This window comes from Bombina bombina, chromosome 1 (genome assembly GCF_027579735.1).
Source record: "Bombina bombina isolate aBomBom1 chromosome 1, aBomBom1.pri, whole genome shotgun sequence".
In the NCBI taxonomy this organism is placed as follows: Eukaryota; Metazoa; Chordata; class Amphibia; order Anura; family Bombinatoridae; genus Bombina; species Bombina bombina.
Genome location: NC_069499.1, coordinates 957343055 through 957367366, shown reverse-complemented (window position 1 = coordinate 957367366; position 24312 = coordinate 957343055). Strand labels below are relative to the sequence as shown.

At 44.6% G+C, this 24312-nt stretch overlaps 1 protein-coding gene across 1 annotated transcript; it reads right to left on the bottom strand.

The window, feature by feature from the left end:
* Window positions 1-21243: 21243 nt before the first annotated feature.
* Window positions 21244-23741, bottom strand: LOC128640598 (U3 small nucleolar RNA-associated protein 15 homolog). The gene has a single exon (XM_053693068.1). The coding sequence runs from the start codon at window positions 23134-23136 to the stop codon at window positions 21559-21561; it is 1578 nt and encodes a 525-aa protein (XP_053549043.1). The 5' UTR covers window positions 23137-23741; the 3' UTR covers window positions 21244-21558.
* Window positions 23742-24312: the final 571 nt, after the last annotated feature.

Below are 24312 nucleotides of genomic sequence, written 5' to 3'. Positions count from 1 at the left end.
AAGGGAACAAGGAAAAGTAGGAGATATATCAGGATATAAATGGTGCCAGAAGAACAAAAACAAAATTTAGGTCCACCCTTCGGAGAATACGGGCAGGGGCCGTGGACTCTACTCATACAGAAGGATATTATCTGGTAAGCATAATTTATGTTATCCTTCTTAATATGAGGAGAGTCCACGGCTTCATTGCTTACTTGTGGGAAACATATACCCAAACTCCAGAGGACACCGAATGAATGGGAGGGTAAAAAGGAAGGCAGACCCTATTCTGAGGGCACCACAGTCTGTAAAACCTTTCTCCCAAAAGCTGCTTCAGCTGAAGCAAAAACGTCAAACTTGTAAAATTTAGAAAAGGTATGTAAGGAGGACCAGGTAGACGCCCTACGAATCTGGTCCATAGACGCCTCATTCTTGAAGGCCCAAGAGGAAGCCACTACTCTAGTTGAATGAGCCTTAATCCTCTGAGGAGGCTTATGTCCCGCTGTCTCATAAGCTAAGCAAATAATGCTCCTCAACCAAAAAGATAAGAAAGTGAATGAGGCCTTCTGCCCCCTACGCTTCCCAGAATAGACAACAAAGAAGAAGTCGGTCTAAACTCCTTTGTAGCCGGAAGATAGAACTTCAAGGCCCAAACCGCATACAAATTAAGAAGTAACCATTCCTTCGAAGGAGAATTAGGACAGAAGGAAGGAACCACAATCTCCTGATTGATGTTGTGATCTGAAACGACCTTAGGAAGAAAACCTAACCCAGTAAAATACTAGGTAAGGAGGCTCACATTGCAAAGCACCCATTTCAGAGACTCTGCGTGCCGAAGCAATGGCCAGTAGAAAAAGAACCTTCTAAGACAGTAATTTAATGTCAACTACATGCATAGGCTCAAACGGAGCCTTCTGCAAAACTTTAAGAACAAGATTTAAACTCCAAGGAGGAGCGCTAGATATAAACACAGGCTTGATTCTAGCCAGAGCCTGAACAAAAGACAACATTTGGAAGCTCAGCAAGCCTCTTGTGCAGTAAAACAGATAGGGCCGAAATCTGTCCCTTAAGGGAGCTAGCAAAAAGGCCCTTCTCCAGACCATCCTGGAGAAAGGAAATAATCCTGGAAACCCTGACCTTATGCCAGGGGAATCCACGCTCTTCACACCAGAATAAGTAGGTCCTCCACACCTTATGAAAGATGAGACGAGTAACCGGTTTACGAACTTGAATGAGAGTATCAATAACTCTCTCAGAGAAAACTCTCTTGGCTAGGACTAAGCGTTAAATCTCCACGCAGATGAACAAAAGGACCTTGTTCCAGCAGATCCCTGCGACAAGGTAACTTTCATGGAGGAGATGACGACATCCCCACTATATCTGCAAACCACATCCTTCGCAGCCACGATGGAGCAATCAGTATCACTGATGCCCGCTCCTGCTTTATGCAGGCCACTACTCGAGGAAGAAGAGGTAATGGCGGAAAAGGTATATGAGACTGAACCTCCAAGGCGCCACTAATGCATCTATTAGCTCTGCCTGAGGATCCCTGAATCTCGACCCATACCTGGGTAGCTTGGGATTGAGACGGGACGCCATGAGATCTATCTCCGGAGTCCCCCACCAGTTGCATATCTCCGCAAACACCTCGGGATGGAGAGACCATTCCCGCAGATGAAAGGATTGTCTGCGGAGAAAATCTGCTTCCCAGTTGTCCACACCAGGAATGTGGATCGCTGACAGCGAAGAGTTGTGGGCCTCCGCCCACTCCTGAATCTGAGACATAAACTGTACCCTCTGGACTAAAGGAAGGATAGACCTTATCGTCTCCATCTTGAACGAGGGGACGCTCAGAAACTTTGTTTCTCTATGGGAACCAGGACAATGACCCCTAAGGAGGACAGATTTCGGACACAGAAAGGCCTCCCTCTTCTCTGGTTTTGATAGGAAGAATCTGCCCCTGGGTGGAAGAGACTTGAACCCAATTCTGTAACCCTGAGCAATGACCTCCAGGACCCAAGGATCCTGCACATCCTTGAATCAAGCCTCTGAGAAGAGCAAAAGTCTGCCCCCTACCTGATCATAGACAGATCGGGGGGCGACCCCTTCATGTTGATTTAGTCTCAGTGGGCTTCTTGCTCTGCTTGAACCTATTCCAGGACTGAGCTGATTTCCAAGTCTTAGGTTGATAGGTCTTAGCGGAGGATTGCGGACGCTTGGATTTGTCAGAATGAAAATTATTAGGTTGTCCCTTAGATCTGCTCTTTTTATCTTGCAGTAGGCAGGCACCCTTGCCCCCAGTAACCGTGGAGATAACGGAGTCCAGGCCTGGACCAAACAAAATCTTACCTTTGAATGGAAGGGAGTCTGGACTTGGAAGTCAAGTCCACAGACCAAGACTTCAGCCACAGAGCCGGGTGGGCCTGAACAGAAAACCCAGCAGTTTTAGCATTTAAACAAGTAATTTGCATATCCGCATTACAAATAAAAGAATTAGCAACTCTTAAAGCCTTAATACTATCAAGAATAATATCGAGGGGACCTTCCACCTCGATCAATTCAGATAAGGAGTCACACCAATAGGTAGCTGCTCCTGTAACCACGGCAACTGCCGCCGCTGGTTGAAATAAATATCCCGAATGTTGAAACATCTTTCTTAACAGAGTTTCTATCTTTTCATCCATGGGCTCTTTGAATGACGAACTATCCTCCAGTGGGATAGTAGTGCGTTTTGCAAGCATTGAGACAGCGCCATCCACCTTACCCCACAACTCCAATTGAGAGTCCGGAACCGGGAACAATTTCTTTAAAGCAGACGAAGGGATGAAGGAACAACCAATCCTCTCCCATTCATTCTTAATACGAACAGGGAAAGTCTGAGGAACAACCCTGTCTTCGTAAACTCTATCCAGTTTAGGAATAGAAGGTTCGACAGGCAGTTTGGCCTCTGGAACCTCTAAGGTAGCCAGAACTTCCTTTAAAAGAAAGTGAAAGTGCTCCATCCTAAATCTAAAACCTGGTTCCTCTGCAATCTGAGTCTTAGAGGCAGCAGATTCCGACCCAGAAAGTTCAAACTCTGAAGTATCAGAAAGAACTTCATCATTAGACAATCGTCTATCAGCTATAGCCAATAAACTGGATGATGAGCCCTGGGAAGGATAGCAATATTTGACCTTTCGCTTGCGCTTAGCAGGGCGAAGTAAAGCACTAATGGCCGCAGACACCGCCATTAAAGGTAAAAGGCCTCCTCCAGATAGAGGATCAGGCATGCTATGGGAGACTGCCTGTGTATTAGGAGATGAAAGCAGGGTGCGCACCTCGCAAGACGGGGACCACTCAGAGGTGGAAGGCTCAATGGTATCAAACAAGTTAAACTTTTTTGACAATCACTTTTTCTAGGCATGTGGAACATAATTGAGAGGGCAGGTATACCTCGGCCTCCTCACAATATAAACAGGCATTAATCTTAGGTATAGAGAAAGTACCCTCTAAAACATCAGTCCTCCATAGCTATGGGCTATGTCCTAGTATAATAGTTAACATTATATAAAATATAAAAACAGCACCTTTATACCTCCAATGGCTGGGGCACTCACCAACTCCTATGACCCAGGCACATAGAGAAAACCGCTTCTCTCCGATAACCTGCACGGTCAGAGTAGGAAGTGAAGTTATGACCACACCCGGTCACATGGTGCGCAACCTAGGATCGCCTCTGCTAAGGAAAAGCGCACCAAGTTTGTAAAGCTGCGCCTCTGAAGTAACCTGTAAGTTCCAACCTCAGCCCATGAGCCTCAGAAAACATCTTACACATGACGCAGTATAATCAAATAAAAATGTATTAGATCACTCCCCACTGTTCAATAATCCCCCCTCAGGAGATATTAACCCTTGATTTCATACAGATAAAAGAAGCCACACTGTGACCCTATCTTCTTGCGTTATGTGTGTATAAATAAAAAACGATCTTACTGGAATCTATGCCGTGGAACTGAAACACATGCCTCTTAAGTATGACAGTCTTGTAGCATCGCTCCTGACATGTACTTGAGTGATGGAAGCAGGCAGTGAAACTCGTCAACACTGATTGCTTAGGAGCTGTTAATACGAGTCTGGACTCTTCCTGCATCTCCAGACTAGATTTCGTCAATGCTCTCACTGAGAGGCTGACAAGACTACTTAAAACTCCAGTCCCATTTCAAAGGATAGATACCATTCATAAGGAACTACTTTGAATCTTCTGACACTTCTCTGCCAACGTCCTGTGACGAAATGCAAAGAATGACTGGGATATGAGGAAAGTGGGGGAGGTATTTAAAGGGACACTTAACCCAAAATAATTTCTATCATGAATCAGATAGAGCATGAAATTTTAAGCAACTTTCTAATTTACTCATATCAATTTTTCTTCATTCTCTTGCTATCTTTATTTAAAAAACAGGAATGTAAAGCTTAAGAGCCGGCCCATTTTTAGTTGAGAACATGGGTTATGCTTGTTTATTTGTCTGCTAAATGTAGCTGTCAATAAGCAAGCTCTATCCAGGGTGCAGAACCTAACATGGCCGGCTCCTAAGTGTTAAATTCCGGCTTTCTAAATAAAAATAGCAAGAGAACAAAGAAAAATTGATAGTAGGAGTAATTTAGAAAGTTGCATGCTCTATCTGAATCATCAAGAAAAAAAATTGGGTTTAGTATCCCTTTAAGCATTTGGCTGGGTGTCTTTGCCTCCTCCTGGTGGCCAGGTTCTGTATGAAGCCGTGGACGCTCCTCATATTAAGAAGGAAATATATACTAATGTCTATGGGAAGGAGTGAGAAACCCAATTGCTATATGTATTACTGCCCAAAATATGGCCCCCAAATGCCCTGTCTGAGGTGTCTCTCCACCTCCGTGACAGGCCATTAGCCCACCCACCATGCCAAGACACTGTGCAGTGGAGAGCGCGGTCGATCAGGAAGATAGACAGGAATGTCTATCGGAAGGAGTGAGAAACCCAATTGCTATTTGTATTACTGCCCAAAATATGGCCCCCAAATGCCCTGTCTGAGGTGTCTCTCCACCTCTGTGACAGGCCATCCACCCACCCTGCCAAGACACTGCGCAGTAGAGAGCGCGCTTGATCAGGAAGAGACAGGAAGGCGTGAAAGTAGCATGCTGCGCAATTCTAAGTGCCCGTCCCAAGGCCAATGCGCGATATGACGCTCACAGCGCGTGAGAAAAAAAAAAAAAGACTCCGTGACCGGGGCATAGAAATATGAAAGTAACCCTTTAAGAAAGATTCCCTTTCTCCGAACCACAGCAGCGTTTACCGGGTCCGGACAGCAAATACAGTCTGAGGACCCTGTGCTGCTTTTGTAGTGTTAGGCACGGTCACTAAGTGCTTCCATAAAGTGCACAGTACATTATCTTCATGTGCAGTGGCTACACACTGCCGCTCAGCTTGAGGTCAGAGTCAACGAAAGACATCTAGACATGCCCCCTTAATATATAGGACACTATGCTTCCCCTTATATATCTGGGGTCCAAGGCAGTCGGCTGAAAGCCATAACACCTGCAAAGGGTTCCTGAGCCTTTAAATGGTCTCTCAGTCTGGTTCAGTAGGAATCACAATCATGGGAAAGACTGCTGACCTGACAGTTGTGCAGAAAACCATCATTGACACCCTCCATAAGGAGGGAAAGCCTCAAAAGGTAATTGCAAAAGAAGTTGGATGTTCCCAAAGTGCTGTATCAAAGCACATTAATAGAAAGTTATGTGGAAGGGAAAATTGTTGAAGAAAAAGTTGCACAAGCAGCAGGGCTGACCGCAGCCTGGAGAGGATTGTCAGGAAAAGGCCATTAAAAAGTGTTGGGGACTTTCACAAGAGCCACCACACACAGACGGATCCTGGACATGGGCTTCAAATGTCGTATTCCTCTTGTCAAGCCACTCCTGAACAACAAACGTCGTCATAAGCGTCTTACCTGGGCTAAAGAAAAACAGATCTAGTCTATTGCTCAGTGGTCCAAAGTCCTCTTTTTTTTCTGATGAGAGCAAATTTTGCATCTTATTTGGAAACCAAGGACCCTGAGTATGGAGGAAGAATGGAGAGACACACACTGCAAGATGCTTGAAGTCCAGCGTGAAGTTTCCACAGTCTGTGTTGATTTGGGGAGCCATGTCATCTGCTGGTGTGGGTCCACCTTGCTACATTAAGTCCAGGGTCAACGCAGCCGTCTACCAGGAGATTTTGGAGCACTTTATGTTTCCTTCCGCAGAGAAGCTCTATGGGGATGCTGACTTCATTTTCCAGCAGGACTTGGCACCTGCCCACACTGCCAAAAGCACCAAAACCTGGTTCAATGACCGTGGGATTACTGTGCTTTATTGGCAAGCAAACTTGCCTGACCTGAACCCCATAGAGAAACTATGGGGCATTGCCAAGAGAAAGATGAGAGACATGAAACCGAACAATGCAGAAGAGCTGAAGGCCGCTATTGAAGCATCCTGGTCTTCCATAACACCTCAGCAGTGCCACAGGCTGATAGCTTCCATGCCATGCCGCATTAAGGCAGTAATTGCTGCACAAGGGGCCCAAAGTACATACAGTATGCATGCTTATACTTTTCAGAGGTCCGATATTGTTCTACAGGTAGGTTCAATCTTTGTTTTATTGATTTATGTAATATTTTTAATTTTCTGAGATTGTGGATTTGGAGTTTTCATGAGCTGTAAGCCATAATCATCACAATTATGACAAATCACGGCTTGAACTATCTTGCTTTGCATGTAATGAGTCTCTCTCATATATTAGTTTCACCTTTGAAGTTGCATTATTGAAATAAATGAATTTTTGCACAATATTCTAATTTTCACTAAGTTTCACCTGTATATCTGTCCACTGAACCCAAATCTGTAGGCAACAAGCCATGAGAGGGACAAAACATAATTTATGCTTACCAGATAAATTCCTTTCTGATAGGGAGAGTCCACGGCTTTATGCCTTACTGTTGGGAAATACAACACCTAGCCACCAGGAGGAGGCAAAGACTTAAATATCCCTCACACTTTCTCATTACCTCAGTCATTCTGCCGAAGGAACAAGGAAAAGTAGGAGAAACATTAGGGTATAAATGGTGCCTGAAGAATAAAATAAATAGGGGACCGCCCATAGACCAAAAAAAAAAATGTACGGGGGCCGTGGACTCTTAACAAAGGACTGCACGTCTGGAAACTCAACCAGTCTCTTGTGCAATAAAACCGACAGTGCCAAAAACTGACCCCTCAGGGAACTAGCCGAAAGGTCCTTCTCCAGCTCATCCTGGAGAAAAGATAAGATCCTGGCAACCTTTACTCGATGCCAGGAAAAACCATGCTCTTCACACCAGAATAAGAAGGTCCTCCACTCCTTGTGGTAGATACGCTTGATTAAGAGTATCAATGACACTCGCAGAAAACCCTCTCTTGGCTAAGACTAAGTGTTAAATCTCCACGCAGTCAGCCTCAGAGAATCTACATTTTGATGAACAAACGGACCTTGTATCAGCAGGTCTCTGCGAAAAGGTAACTTCCATGGAGGAGATTAGGACATACCAACTAGATCCGCAAACCACGTCCTGCGCGGCCAAGATGGAGCAAACAGGATTACTGATACCCACCACTCGATGAAAGAGCGGTAAAGGGGGAAAAAAAGATAATAGTTTGAACCTCCAGGGCACTGCTAGTGCATCTATTAGATCCGCTTGGGGATACATCAACCCGTACCTGGGTAGCTTGGTATTGAGACGAGACGCCATGAGATCTATCTCTGGTGTCCCCCACTTGCTGCATATCTCTGCAAACACCTTGGGATGGAGAGACCATTCCCCTGGATGGAAGGATTGCCTGCTGAGAAAATCCGCCTCCCAGTTGTCCACACCCAGAATGTGGATCACTGACAGATCAGCTGAGGGCCTCCGCCCACTCCAGAATCTGAGATACTTCCTTCTTTGCCAAGCAACTTCTGATTGTCTGATTGGAATCTGATAAACTGGGACGAACCCAGAAGTGGCCAAGCCTTCAAAGCCTTGAAGACTGCCCGTAGTTCCAAAAACAAAATTTATGCTTACCTGATAAATTTATTTCTCTTGTGGTGTATCCAGTCCACGGATTCATCCATTACTTGTGGGATATTCTCCTTCCCAACAGGAAGCTGCAAGAGGACACCCACAGCAGAGCTGTCTATATAGCTCCTCCCCTAACTGCCACTCCCAGTCATTCGACCGAAGACAAGCAAGAGAAAGGAGAAACTATAGGGTGCAGTGGTGACTGTAGTTTAAAAATAAAAAACACCTGCCTTAAAATGACAGGGCGGGCCGTGGACTGGATACACCACAAGAGAAATAAATTTATCAGGTAAGCATACATTTTGTTTTCTCTTGTAAGGTGTATCCAGTCCACGGATTCATCTATTACTTGTGGGATACCAATACCAAAGCTATAGAACACGGATGAAGGGAGGGACAAGGCAGGCGCTTAAACGGAAGGCACCACTGCCTGTAAGACCTTTCTCCCAAAAATAGCCTCCGAAGAAGCAAAAGTATCAAATTTGTAGAATTTTGAAAAAGTATGAAGCGAAGACCAAGTCGCCGCCTTACAAATCTGTTCAACAGAAGCCTCATTCTTAAAAGCCCATGTGGAAGCTACCGCTCTAGTGGAATGAGCTGTAATTCTTTCAGGAGGCTGCTGGCCAGCAGTCTCATAAGCTAAGCGGATTATACTTCTTAGCCAAAAAGAAAGAGAAGTTGCCGAAGCCTTTTGGCCTCTCCTCTGTCCAGAGTAGACCACAAACAAAGCAGATGTTTGACGAAAATCCTTCGTAGCTTGTAAATAAAATTTTAAAGCACGAACCACATCAAGATTGTGTAATAGACGTTCCTTCTTTGAAGAAGGATTAGGACATAGTGAAGGAACAACAATCTCCTGATTGATATTTTTATTAGATACCACCTTAGGAAGAAAACCAGGTTTGGTACATAACACTTATCTGCATGGAAAATGAAATAAGGGGAATCACATTGTAAAGCAGATAACTCCGAAACTCTTCGAGCCGAGGAGATAGCTACTAAAAACAGAACTTTCCAAGATAAAAGTTTAATATCTATGGAATGCAAAGGTTCAAACGGAACCCCTTGCAGAACCTTAAGAACTAAATTTAAACTCCATGGCGGAGCAACAGGTTTAAACACAGGCTTGATTCTAACTAAAGCCTGACAAAACGCCTGAACATCTGGAGTATCAGCCAGACGCTTGTGCAAAAGAATAGACAGAGCAGAAATCTGTCCCTTTAAGGGACTAGCTGACAATCCCTTCTCCAATCCTTCTTGGAGAAAAGATAATATCCTAGGAATCCTGACCTTACTCCATGAGTAACCTTTGGATTCACACCAATGAAGATATCTACACCATATCTTATGATAGATTTTCCTGGTGACCGGCTTTCGAGTCTGAATTAAGGTATGAATGACCGACTCAGAGAAAGATTCCATGGTGGAAGGGATGACATGTCCACCAGATCTGCATACCAAGTCCTGCGTGGCCAGGCAGGTGCTATCAAAATCACCGAAGCTCTCTCCTGCTTGATCTTGGCAATCAGACGAGGGAGCAGAGGAAACGGTGGAAACACATAAGCCAGGTTGAAGGACCAAGGCGCTGCTAGAGCATCTATCAGCGCTGCCTTGGGATCCCTGGACCTGGATCCGTAACAAGGAAGCTTGGCGTTCTGACGAGACGCCATGAGATCCAGTTCTGGTTTGCCCCAAAGTTGAATCAACTGTGCAAATACCTCTGGATGGAGTTCCCACTCCCCCGGATGAAAAGTCTGCCGACTTAGAAAATCCGCCTCCCAGTTCTCTACTCCTGGGATATGGATAGCTGATAGATGGCAAGAGTGAACCTCTGCCCATAGAATTATTTTTGAAACCTCCAACATTGCTAGGGAACTCCTTGTTCCCCCTTGATGGTTGATGTAGGCTACAGTCGTGCTATTGTCCGACTGAAATCTGATGAACCTGACCGCAGCAAGCTGAGGCCAAGCCTGAAGAGCATTGAATATCGCTCTTAGTTCCAGAATGTTTATCGGAAGGAGTGACTCCTCCTGAGTCCACGAGCCCTGAGCCTTCAGGGAGTTCCAAACTGCACCCCAGCCCAGAAGGCTGGCATCTGTCGTTACTATTGTCCAATCTGGCCTGCGGAAGGTCATACCCTTGGACAGATGGACCCGAGATAGCCACCAGAGAAGAGAATCCCTGGTCTCTTGATCCAGATTTAGTAGAGGGGACAAATCTGTGTAATCCCCATTCCACTGACTGAGCATGCAAAGTTGCAGCGGTCTGAGATGTAGGCGGGCAAACGGCACTATGTCCATTGCCGCTACCATTAAGCCGATTACTTCCATACACTGAGCCACTGAAGGGCGAGAAGTAGAATAAAGAATACGGCAGGAATTTAGAAGTTTTGACAACCTGGCCTCTGTCAGGTAAATTTTAATTTCTACAGAATCTATCAGAGTTCCTAGGAAGGAAACTCTTGTGAGAGGGGATAGAGAACTCTTTTGTTCGTTCACCTTCCACCCATGAGACCTCAGGAATGCCAGAACAATGTCCGTATGGGACCTGGCGATTTGAAAATTCGACGCCTGTATCAGAATTTCATCTAGGTAAGGGGCTACTGCTATACCCCTTAGGACCGCTAGGAGTGACCCTAGAACCTTCGTAAAGATTCTTGGTGCCGTGGCTAACCCAAAGGGAAGAGCCACAAACTGGTAATGCCTGTCTAGGAAGGCGAACCTGAGAAACCGATGATGATCTCTGTGTATTGGAATGTGAAGATAAGCATCCTTTAAGTCCACGGTAGTCATATATTGACCCTCCTGGATCATAGGTAGGATGGTTCGAATAGTCTCCATCTTGAAGGATGGGACCCTGAGAAATTTGTTTAAGATCTTGAGATCTAAGATTGGTCTGAAGGTTCCCTCTTTCTTGGGAACTACAAACAGATTTGAATAGAAGCCTTGCCCCTGTTCCTCCTTTGGAACTGGGGGGATCACTCCCATAACTAGGAGGTCTTGAACACAATGTAAGAATGCCTCTCTCTTTATGTGGTTTGCAGATACTTGTGAGAGATGAAATCTCCCTTTTGGGGATTCCCTGGGACACAATTTCCAACGCCCAGGGATTCTGGACATCTCTTGCCCAAGCCTGGGCGAAGAGAGAAAGTCTGCCCCCTACTAGATCCGTTTCCGGATCGGGGGCTGATCCTTCATGCTGTCTTAGAGGCAGCAGCAGGTTTTTTTGGCCTGCTTTCCCTTGTTCCAAGCCTGGTTAGGTCTCCAGACCGGCTTGGACTGGGCAAAATTTCCCTCTTGTTTTGTATTAGAGGAAGTTGAAACTGCGCTACTCTTGAAGTTTTGAAAGGAACGAAAATTAGTCTGTTTGGTCCTTAATTTGTTGGACCTATCCTGAGGAAGGGCGTGACCTTTTCCTCCAGTAATATCAGAAATGATCTCCTTCAGTCCAGGCACGAATAGGGTCTGCCCCTTGAAGGGAATGTTGAGAAGCTTAGACTTTGAAGTAACGTCAGCTGACCAGGATTTAAGCCATAGCGCCCTACGCGCCTGAATAGCAAAACCGGAATTTTTAGCCGTTAGCTTGGTTAAATGAACAACGGCGTCAGAAACAAATGAATTGGCTAGCTTAAGGGCTTTAAGCTTGTCAAGGATATCATCCAACGGGGTTTCTACCTGTAGAGCCTCTTCTAGAGACTCAAACCAGAAGGCCGCAGCAGCAGTGACTGGGGCAATGCATGCAAGAGGCTGGAGAATAAAACCTTGTTGAATAAAAATATTCTTAAGGTAACCCTAATTTTTTGTCCATTGGATCTAGAAAAGCACAACTGTCCTCGACAGGGATAGTTGTACGCTTCGCTAGGGTAGAGACTGCTCCGTCCACCTTAGGGACCGTCTGCCACAAGTCCCGTGTAGCGGCATCTATAAGAAACATCTTTTTAAAAACAGGAGGGGGAGAGAACGGTACATCTGGTCTATCCCATTCCTTAGTAATAATTTCTGAAAACCTCTTAGGGATTGGAAAAACATCAGTGTAAACAGGCACTGCATAGTATTTATCCAACTTACACAATTTCTCTGGGACTACAATGGCGTCACAGTCATCCAGAGTTGCTAAAACCTCCCTGAGCAACACGCGGAGGTGTTAAAGTTTAAATTTAAATGTAGACATATCAGAATCAGGTTGAAGTGTCTTCCCTGAATCAGAAAAATCACCCACAGATAGAAGTTCTCCTGCTTCGGCTTCTGCACATTGTGAGGGTATATCAGACATAGCTACTAAAGCATCAGAGAGCTCTGTATTTGTTCTAGCCCCAGAGCTGTCTCGCTTTCCTTGTAACCCTGGCAGTTTGGACAATACCTCTGTAAGGGTATGATTCATAACTGCCGCCATGTCTTGTAAGGTATACGCAATGGGCGCGCTAGATGTATTTGGCATCCCTTGAGCGGGAGTTATAGGTTCTGACACGTGGGGAGAGTTAGTCGGCATAACTTAACCCTTGTCAATTTCCTCTGGTGATAAATCTTTTAAAGCCAGAAAATGGTCTTTATAATTTATAGTAAGATCAGTGCATTTGGTACACATTCTAAGAGGGGGTTCCACAATGGCTTCTAAACATAATGAACAAGGAGTTTCCTCAATGTCAGACATGTTTAACAGACTAGTAATGAGAAAAGCAAGCTTGGAAAACACTTTAATAAATGTGAAAAAGCAGAATATAAAAAACGGTACTGTGCCTTTAAGGGAAAAAAAACAATCACAAACTGCAAAACAGTGAAAAAAAGCAGTAAACTCTACGAAATTTTTACAGTGTGTATAATAGACTAAAATAGCATTGCACCCACTTGCAAATGGATGATTAACCCCTCAGGCTCAAAAACGAATCAGAAAAACGATAAAACCGTTATAAACAGTCACAAGCAAACTGCCACAGCTCTACTGTGGCTCCTACCTGCCCTTAAAACGATTTTTGAAGGAACAAAAACCCTTTACAGAGGTCCTATATGTCAGGTGACTCCTTCAGGGAAGCTGGATGTCTCAGACGGCAAAAACTACTGCGCAAAAGAGCGTGAAAATAGGCCCCTCCCACCATGTACTCAAAGTGAAAGGGCCGTAAATAACTACTCCTAGGAGAAATCTAAACAGCCATGTGGAAAACTAGGCCCCAATAAAGATTTATCACCTTCAGTAAAAAACGTTTTTTATATATCATGCAAACGTTTTACACTAAGTAATAAGAGCAAATAACATGAATATTACCCTTTACTGCGAGCATGATCCCAGTCGTTTGTTAAATCACTGTAATCAGGCTTACCTTAAAAATATCAGGCACTGTCAGCATTTTCTAGACCTTATCATCTCTCTAGAAAAAAATATACTGAACATACCTCAGAGCAGTTAATTTTGCAGGCCATTCCCCCAGCTGAAGTTTTCCCATACTCTTCAGTTATGTGTGAGAACAGCAGTGGACCTTAGTTACAAACCGCTAAGATAATCAAAAACCTCAGGCAAAACTCTTCTTCTAATTTCTGCCTGAGGCAAAAACAGTACAACGCCGGTACCGTTTAAAAATAAACTTTTGATTGAAGATAAACTACACTAAGTCACCACATATCTCTTGATACTTCCTTTCTTGTCGAGAGCTGCAAGAGAATGACTGGGAGTGGCAGTTAGGGGAGGAGCTATATAGACAGCTCTGCTGTGGGTGTCCTCTTGCAGCTTCCTGTTGGGAAGGAGAATATCCCACAAGTAATGGATGAATCCGTGGACTGGATACACCTTACAAGAGAAATATTGATTGGGAGGGAGGAGGACTCCTGAGTCCACAATCTCCCAGGATTTGTCTTAAGAAGCATGTCCCTTGGGACAGATCTGGACAGAGCCACCAAGAGAGCGATTCTCTCGACCGGCTGTCTAATACAATCTATTGAGACAGATCTGAATGATCGCCGTTCCACTGCCTCAGCATGCATAGTTGTAAAGGTCTGAGACAGAACCTGGCAAAAGGAATGATGTCCATACAGGACACCATGAGACCAATCACCTCCATACACTGAGCCACAGAGGGACTCAAGGAGGTCCGGGTGGGAAGACATGCCGAAGTTAGCTTGCAACGTCTCTGGCCTGTTAGAAATATCCTCATGGATATGGAGTCTATTATAGTACCCAGGAATTCTACCCTGGTACCTGGGATAAGAAAACTCTTTTCCAAGTTTATCTTCCATCCATGTGATCGAAGAAGTCTGAGAAGGGACTCCGAGAATTCTTCCGCAAGACGAAAGGATGGTGCTTGCACCAGAATATCGTCCAAGTATGGGGCTACTGCAATACCCTGAGTTCTGGCAACGGCTAGAAGAGACCCCAGAACCTTCGTAAAGATTGGTTGGAGCAGTAGCTAGGCCAAAAGGAAGGGTAATGAACTGGAAGTGCTGGTCTAGGAATGCAAACCTCAGGAACTGAAAGAGTGTTCCCTGTGGATTGGAACATGAAGGTAAGCGTCCTTCAAATCTATAGTGGTCAAACTGGCCTTCCTGAATTAAAGGAAGGATGGACCTTATCTCCATCTTGAAGGAAGGGACGAGAAATGTATTTAAGCACTTTAGGTCCAGAATTGGGCAGAAAGTTTCCTCCTTCTTTGGGACCACGAAAAGGTTTGAATAAAACCCCAAACCTTTTTCTTCGAAAGGCACCGGGACAACAACTCCTAAGGAGGATAGATCCCGAACGCACCCCAGAAAGGCATCTCTCTTTTCTGGTATGGTAGACAGATTCGAGAGAAGGAATTTGCCCCTTGGCGGATGAGATTTGAAGCCTAACTTCTATCCCTGAGATACTACCTCCAGGACTCATGGATCCTGTATGTCCTTGAACCAGGCATCTGAAAAAAAGAGACAGCCTGCTCCCTACAAAATCCGATCCTGGATCGGGGGCCGTCCTGTCATGCCGATTTGTTTTCGGCGGGCTTCTTATTCTGCTTGGATTTATTCCAGGACTGAGCCGGCTTCCAAGTACTCTTGGGTTGCTCGGACTTGGAGGATTGTTGTCAGAACGAAAATTAGAAGATTGTCGTCCCTTAGACTTGTGGCCTGGACCAAATAAATTTCCCTTTAAGGGAAGAGAAAGGAGTCTGGACTTAGAAGTCATATCCGCAGACCAAGACTTCAACCAGAGCGCCCGGCAGGCTAGGACTGCAAAGCCAGAGGCCTTTGCATTTAGGCGAATAATTTGCATGTTCGCATCACAGATAAAAGAATTAGCAATTCTTAGAGCTTTAATTCTGTCTTGAATATCCTCAAGGGGAGACTCCACCTCAATGAGTTCCGACAAAGTCGCAGCAGTAGGTAGCCGCAACCATGGCAACTGCCGCTGCCGGTTGAAACAAAAGTCATGTATGTTGAAACATCTTTCTCAGAAAGGTTTCAATTTTCTTATACATCAAAAGGTATAGTAGTACGTTTAGCAAGCGTAGAGATAGCATCACCCACCTTAGGAATGGAGCCCCACAAATCCAGTTGAGAGTCCAGGACCGGGAACAACTTTTTAAAAGTAGACAGGGGGAAAAGGAAGAACTAATTCTCTCATTCGTTCTTAATAATGTTCGCCATCTTAACCGGCACTGGAAAAGTCAAAGGAACTTTCCTGTCTTCGTAAACTAATTTAGGTATCATAGGTTCTTCAGGCGGTGCGGCCTCTGGAACGTCTAACGTAGACAGAACCCCCTTAATAAAAAACGCAAGTGCTCAATTTTAAATCTAAAGGACAGTTCCTCCGCAGCAGGAGGCTTAGACGCTAAGGACTCCAACCATGAAAGTTCACTCTCTGAAGCTACAGAGGTTAACTCATCATCGGATAACTGGGACATAATAGCTAAATTTGATACATTTTAGATGACTCCGGGTCAGGAGAGCTATGTTTAACCTTTCTCTTGCGTTTGTTAGAGCAAGGTAATGCACTGAGGGTCGCAGACACCGCCGTTTTTATCTGCGCGCCAAAGTTCGCAGGAAGAAGGCCCCCTCCCGATGGAGGATTAGATGTGCTACAGGGAACTGCATAATGTAGCAAGGGTAGTAATCTCAAGGAACGTGGAGTCCTGAGAGGTAGATGGCTCAGAGGGACTAAGGGCCTTAGCAGGTAGGTATGATTTAGTACAGAAGGAGTACCTTTTAACATGTCAGAGTCCTCCATAGCTCAAGTTATACCAACAGAAGGACACAAATAAAAACGTTTTTATTATAGAAAAATGCACCAATGGCTGAGGCACTCATCACCTCCTAGACCCAGACACTTAACAGAGGAAACACTCTTCTTAGGTTCAAGTCTCAGCCGGAATGGAGGAAATGACCACGCCCAATCACATGGAGTGCAAGACATTACTTCCCCTTTTATCACAAGTACAGCAAGTAATAGGAGCTGTGCAACACTTTAAAAAACGAAAGTGAAACTTAAAAGTGAAACCTGTTTGTTCCAGCCATAAACACTCAGTATCAGCCCAGAAAAAAAAAATCACACAAAGCAGCATGTAAATAACACACTGATTAATTAACCCCAAACTGTTCAATAAACCCCTTCAGAGGATATTAACCCTGGATCCTATCAAGGTATAAAGGAGCCACACTGTGACCCTGTTATAGCGTTTTATGTGTAAAAATTGAAACAATCTTACCTCCAGGGTTCATGCTGTAGAACAGAACACAGCCTCTCAAGTGTGACAGTCTTATATCAGCGCTCCTGACATGGACTTGAGTGAGAGAAAGCAGGCAGTGAAACTCGTCAACACTGATTGCTTAGGAGCTGTTAACAGTAGTCTGGATGGTTTCACAGAAAAACTTTCCCTGGATCTCCAGACTAACTTTCATCAATACTCGCACTGAGAGATTGACATGACTACTTAAAACTCCAGTCCTATCTCGAAGGGCAGATACCCCTTTTCAGGACTCCCTGAATCTTCTGCCACTTCTCTGCCACTTCCTAACGTGACAAAATGCAAAGAATGACTGAGGTAATAAGGAAGTGGGAGGGATATTTAAGTCTTTGGCTGGGGTGTCTTTGCCCTCTCCTGGTGGCCAGGTGTTGTATTTCCCAAAAGTAAGGAATGAAGCCGTGGACTCTCCCAATCTTAGATAGGAAATAAAATTCAGTACTTCCCCAGCTTCTTGCTCGTCTCCAGCAGGAATCCTGCAACACACAAGGAAAATCAGTGTAACTAACACTGTTTGCCTAAGAGGGAGGGTAACAGAAAATACTGGAGGAAGCATTGGAACTGACCTGCGACATCCAGTAGCTAGCAAACACCAAAACTCTAAGAGAATTGCATGGCTCTTAACTTCCCTGCCCTCTCTTGCAGGAAACAATCCATTGAGGACAATAAATTCAGAATATTCAGCAGAGCACCTCTATCTGCCTACTTCCATGAAACAAGGAAAATAAATACTGAGAAGGTAGGGGAAGTGGGAGGGATATTTAATGCTGTTTTGGGGTGTCTGTGCCTCCTCCTGGGGGCTAAGTGAAGTATTTCCCATAGGTTATGAATGAATTAGGGGACTGTCACTGCAATTAGAAAGAAATAATAAAAACAGAATTTATGCTTACCTGATAAATTACTTTCTCTTGTGATGTATCGAGTCCACGGATTGATCCTTTACTTGTGGGATATTCTCCTTCCCAACAGGAAGTGGCAAAGAGAGCACACAGCAGAGCTGTCCATATAGCTCCCCCTCCAGCTCCACCCCCCAGTCATTCGACCGAAGGTTAGGAAGAAAAAGGAGAAACCGTAGAGTGCAGTGGTAACTGTAGTTTAAACAAAAAAGCTACCTGACTTAATAGCCAGGGCGGGCCGTGGACTCGATACATCACAAGAGAAAGTAATTTATCAGGTAAGCATAAATTCTGTTTTCTCTTGTAAGATGTATCGAGTCCACGGATTCATCCTTTACTTGTGGGATACCAATACCAAAGCTTTAGGACACGGATGAAGGGAGGGAACAAGACAGGTACCTTAAACGGAAGGCACCACTGCTTGCAAAACCTTTCTCCCAAAAATAGCCTCCGAAGAAGCAAAAGTATCGAATTTGTAAAATTTGGAAAAAGTATGCAGCGAAGACCAAGTCGCTGCCTTACAAATCTGTTTAACAGAAGCCTCATTTTTAAAAGCCCATGTGGAAGCCACTGCTCTGGTAGAATGAGCAGTAATTGTTTCGGGAGGCTGCTGGCCAGCAGTCTCATAGGCCAAACGGATGATGCTTTTCAGCCAAAAGGAAAGAGAGGTAGCAGTCGCCTTCTGACCTCTCCTCTTACCAGAATAGATAAACAATGAAGGTGTTTGTCTGAAATCCTTAGTTGCTTGTAAATAGAACTTTAAAGCACGAACCACATCAAGATTGTGTAAAAGACGTTCCTTCTTCGAAGGAGGATTAGGACACAGAGAAGGAACAACAATTTCCTGGTTAATATTCTTATTAGACAGAACCTTAGGAAGAAAACCGGGTTTAGTACGCAAAACTACCTTAAACCAGGTAAGGTGAATCACACTGTAAAGCAGATAACTCTGAAACTCTTCGCGCAGAAGAGATAGTTACCAAAAACAAAACTTTCCAAGATAAAAGTTTAATATCTATGGAATGTAAAGGTTCAAACGGAACCCCTTGCAGAACTGAAAGAACTAAATTCAGACTCCATGGCGGAGCCACAGGTCTATAAACAGGCTTGATTCTGACTAAACGCTTGAATGTCTGGTACCTCTGCCAGACATTTGTGTAAAAGAATAGACAAAGCAGATATCTGTCCTTTTAAGGAACTAGCTGATAATCCTTTCTCCAATCCTTCTTGGAGAAAGGAGAATATCCTGGGAATCCTAATCTTACTCCATGAGCAACCCTTGGATTCACACCAAAAAAAAGATATTTTCGCCAAATCTTATGGTAGATTTTCCTGGTGACAGGCTTTCTAGCCTGAATCAGGATATCAATAACCGACTCAGAGAAACCACGCTTTGATAGAATTAGGCGTTCAATCTCCAAGCAGTCAGACGCAGAGAAATTAGATTTGGATGCTTGAAAGGACCTTGTATTAGAAGGTCCTGCCTCATTGGTAGTGTCCATGATGGGACAGATGACATGTCCACTAGGTCTGCATACCAGGTCCTGCGTGACCACACAGGCGCTATCAGAATCACCGAAGCCCTCTCCTGCTTGATTCTGGCAACCAGACGAGGGAGGAGAGGAAACGGTGGAAAAACATAGGCCAGATTGAAGGACCAAGGCGCTGCTAGAGCATCTATCAGCACCGCCTGGGGATCCCGGGACCTGGACCCGTAAAGAGGAAGTTTGGTGTTCTGACGGGACGCCATCAGATCCAATTCTGGAGTGCCCCATAGCTGAGTCAGCTGGGTAAATACCTCCGGGTGGAGTTCCCACTCCACCGGGTGAAAAGTCTGACGACTTAGAAAATCCATCTCCCAGTTGTCTACTCCTGGGATGTGAAATGCTGAGAGATGGCAGGAGTGATCCTCCGTCCACCTGATTATTTTGGTTACTTCCGTCATTGCTAGGGAACTCCTTCTTCCCCCTTGATGATTGACGTAAGCTACAGTCGTGATGTTGTCCGACTGAAATCTGATGAATTTGGCCACGGCTAGCTGAGGCCATGCCTGAAGCGCGTTGAATATCGCCCTCAGTTCCAGAATGTTTATCGGGAGAAGAGCTTCTTCCCGAGACCATAAGCCCTGAGCTTTCAGGGAGCTCCAGACTGCACCCCAGCCCAACAGACTGGCGTCGGTCGTTACGATGATCCACTCTGGTCTGCGGAAACACATTCCCTGAGACAGGTGATCCTGAGACAACCACCAGAGAAGAGAATCTCTGGTCCCCTGGTCGAGCTGTATTTGAGGAGACAAATCTGCATAATCCCCATTCCACTGTTTGAGCATGCATAGTTGTAGTGGTCTGAGGTGTATCCGTGCAAAAGGGACTATGTCCATTGCCGCTACCATTAATCCGATTGTCTCCATGCACTGAGCTACAGATGGCCGAGGAATGGAATGAAGGGCTCGGCAAGAGGTTAAGAGTTTTAACTTTCTGACCTCCGTCAAGAAATATTTTCATTTCTACCGAGTCTATCAGAGTTCCTAGGAAGGAAACTCTTGTGAGGGGGGAGAGAGAGAACTCTTTTTGATGTTCACCTTCCACCCGTGAGACCATAGAAAGGTCAATACAATTTCCGTGTGAGACTTGGCTCTTTGGAAAGTCGACGCCTGAATTAAGATGTAGTCTAGATAAGGCGCCACTGCTATGCCCCGCGGTCTTAGAACCGCCAGGAGGGACCCTAGCACCTTTGTGAAAATTCTGGGAGCAGTGGCCAACCCGAAAGGAAGAGCCACAAACCGATAATGCTTGTCCAAAAAGGCGAACCTGAGAAACTGGTGATGATCTTTGTGGATAGGAATGTGCAGATACGCATCCTTTAAATCCACGGTGGTCATATAGTGACCCTCCTGGATCATTGGTAAGATTGTCTGAATGGTCTCCATCTTGAATGATGGAACTCTGAGGAATTTGTTTAGAATTTTGAGATCCAGGATTGGTCTGAAAGTTCCTTCTTTCTTGGGAACCACAAACAGGTTTGAGTAAAAACCCAGCCCGTGTTCTGCAATTGGAACTGGGTGGATCACTCCCATTGTATGTAGGTCTTCTACACAGCGTAAGAATGCCTCTTTCTTTGTCTGGTCTGTAGACAGACGAGAAATGTGGAACCTTCCCCTTGGAGGGGAGTCCTTGAATTCTAGAAGATATCCCTGGGATACAATCTCTAAGGCCCAGGGATCGAGTACATCTCTTGTCCAGGCCTGAGCGAAGAGAGAGAGTCTGCCCCCTACTAGATCCGGTCCCGGATCGGGGACTACCCCATCATGCTGTCTTGGAGGCAGCTGCAGGCTTCTTGGCCTGTTTACGCTTGTTCCAGCCCTGGTAAGGTTTCCAGGCTGACCTGGGTTGGGAAGCGTTACCCTCTTGCTTTGCAGCAGGGGAGGATGAAGCGAGACCGCTCCTGAAATTCCGAAAGGAACGAAAATTATTTTGTTTGTTCTTTATCTGGAAAGACTTGTCCTGAAGGAGAGCATGGCCTTTTCCCCCAGTGATTTCTGAAATAATCTCTTTCAATTCAGGCCCGAAGAGGGTCTTTCCTTTGAAAGGGATGTTCAAGAGTTTGGATTTTTTTTTTTTTTTTTGAGAACCAAACAGAATGTGGATTTATTTTCTAATACACATTCAACCACATGGAAAATGGCATCTGCACACATCAAGTGACAAGGCAGTTTTTAAACTTTAAAAGTACATTTAGAGATGCTTTTCAAATTGAAAAGGTTTCTGGGACACGACTATTTAATATACATTATGGTAGACAATCATAGATCCAATGTCTAAAGATGGTGATGTTCTGAACAAAAATATATTTTAAAAAAATGGTATAAAAAGATGGTCAATGTCCATTTGGAACTCCAAAATCATGCAGTTTGGTTTAAAGTTGTCACATTCTTTGGTTCAAAGTCTTGGGCAGTTGAGAGCATTTTCTCTTCCAATACAGTTTGTTTTTTAGTTGTCATTGTTGCAAACAGTGTGTCCATCATGCCCAATACTTCTAAAAGTTCTTCTTGGTAAGAAATTTCTTTTTGTATGAGATCTTGAAGCTTTAAAAATTGTTGATCAACTACAGAAGATTGTCCAATAATAGGAGCATAGATATCAATAATTTGTTCTGCCACATTCACCAGAATATGAGAAAACCTTGGATCTGCAAGATTTTTTAAAAGAAAGAGCATAAGAGTGCTTAGTTCTTTCTCATTTCGACCTGCCAGGGCATTTTTAAGCGTTCCTCTGCGGTTCAACTCATTCATGACAGCCACTGTAACTTCAGGTGTTGAAAGCCTTATGCCAGGCACCAAGACAGCATCCAGTGCTTTTGACATCTCAAAACCTTTCAGTAGTCTGTCATAGTTTCTCAAGTGTTCTGGTTTACTGACGAAAATGTCATCCTGCTTGGGCATATAGTCTTTGCCTTTTACAAACACTCTGTATCTTGGATGTCTCTTCTTTACACTTGATTGAGACAGTTTCTTTTCTTCACGTTTCCGATGTTTGATATTCAACACACCATTGGTCATTCCAACCACAATCATATCATCATCGGGAGCTAATGCAAGGCTTAGAATCGAGGCAGCATAATCAAAGCTGTGAACTACTTTATAGTTGGTTGTGCTGTGCACTTTAACATGCCTGTCTAGTGACCCTGATAGTAGCCTTTGGCCAGAGCTGCTTAGACACAGACAGGTAACAGTTTTGTGGTGATTCTTTAGAGAAACTAGCAACTGCCCTCTCTTAAGCATGTCCCAGATTTTAACAAAACGACCACCTGCAGATGCCAGAAGCCCTTCAGAAGGAAAGAGAAGTACACTCTCCACCGGATGCTCATGCTCCATGTTCATAACACTGTGCTCTGTTCTTGCATCAAATACTTTGATAGTGTGATCATACGAGCCTGTTACAAAAATGTTATCATTGAGTTTGCTGGTACAGCCACACCTCACATAGTCTGTATGCTCCTTGTAAGAAACTATTTCAGTGCTGTTTGGAATGTCCCAGACTGTAGATGCATAGTCATCAGCACCAGACACAATCCGGTACTTATCACCTGTGAAGTCCACAAAATGCACTGCTTTGCTATGCCCATGAAATTGTCTCAGTGAAGCTTTTCCACCGACGTCAAATAGCTGAACAACACTATCTTCACAACCAGCAACCACAAGTTTTCCATCGTTTCTATAGGTTCCACAATATGCAGTGTCCTTGAAGCGTGAGAATGTTTTGATAGGCTCCTGAGAGTACTGTCCATAGATGTGAATGCGTGTAGATGACGTGACTGCATAATTACACGGCTGCACAGGTGAGAAGTCTATTTTTGTTACTGCCCCAAATTCCTTAATTTGAACAGGTGTCTTGTAATGTTTCCAGTACAATGTGTCTTGTGTGATCTTCTCACCAAGTTTAGGGAAGGAGGGGATGGCGACGGGCTTGTATGCAGACATTTTCTGTTGTGCAGTGACTAGGTTAAGTAAGATTCTTCAGTGGACTTGTAAAAAATGCTTCCGTATTACCGCCGGGGCTGACAGTTCCGTTATTAAATAGTTAGCTCCAGGTCACAGGCTGGGAATCACGCTGCCCAAGAGTTTGGATTTTGACGACACATCGGCCGACCAGGACTTTAGCCATAGCGCCCTGCGCGCTAAAATGGCAAAACCTGAATTTTTTGCCGCTAACTTACCTAGTTGGAAAGCGGCATCTGTGATAAAAGAATTAGCCAGCTTAAGAGCCTTAAATTCTGTCCATAATGTCCTCATATGAGGTCTCCGTCTGGAGCGCATCTTCCAGCGCCTCGAACCAGAAAGCAGCTGCAGTAGTTACAGGAAAAATGCACGCAATAGGTTGGAGAAGAAAACCTTGTTGAACAAAAATTTTCTTAAGTAAACCCTCTAATTTTTTATCCATAGGGTCTTTGAAAGCACAACTGTCTTCAATTGGTATGGTTGTGTGTTTAGCAAGTTAAGAAATAGCCCCCTCCACCTTAGGGACCGTCTGCCACGAGTCCCGCATGGGGTCAGATATGGGGAACATTTTCTTAAAAACAGGAGGGGGAACGAAGGGAATACCTGGTCTATCCCACTCCCTAGTAACAATATCCGCAATCCTCTTAGGGACTGGGAACACATCAGTGTAAACAGGAACTTCCAGGTACTTGTCCATTTTACACAATTTCTCTGGAACCACCATAGGGTCGCAGTCATCCAGAGTAATTAATACCTCCCTGAGCAAACCGCGGAGGTGTTCTAGTTTAAATTTAAAAGCCAATATATCTGAATCTGTCTGAGGAGAAACCTTTCCTGAATCGGAAATTTCTCCCTCAGACAGCACATCCCTCACCCCCACTTCAGAGCGTTGTGAGGGTATATCGGATACGGCTACTAAAGCGTCAGAATGCTCATTATCTGTTCTTAAAACAGAGCTATCACGCTTTGCAGGTAACACGGGCAGTTTAGATAAGAACTCTGAGAGGGTATTATTCATAACTGCCAAGTCTTGCAAGGTAAAACAGTTAGACGCACTAGAGGTGCTAGGCGTCGTTTGAGCGGGCGTAACTGGTTGTGACACTTGGGGAGAGGTTGACGGGCTAACCTCGTTACCTTCTGTCTGAGAATCATCTTGGG

Bases quoted from the DNA above. Each gene is read 5' to 3' on its own strand.
- LOC128640598 (XM_053693068.1), bottom strand. From the start codon at position 23,136: ATGTCTGCATACAAGCCCGTCGCCATCCCCTCCTTCCCTAAACTTGGT.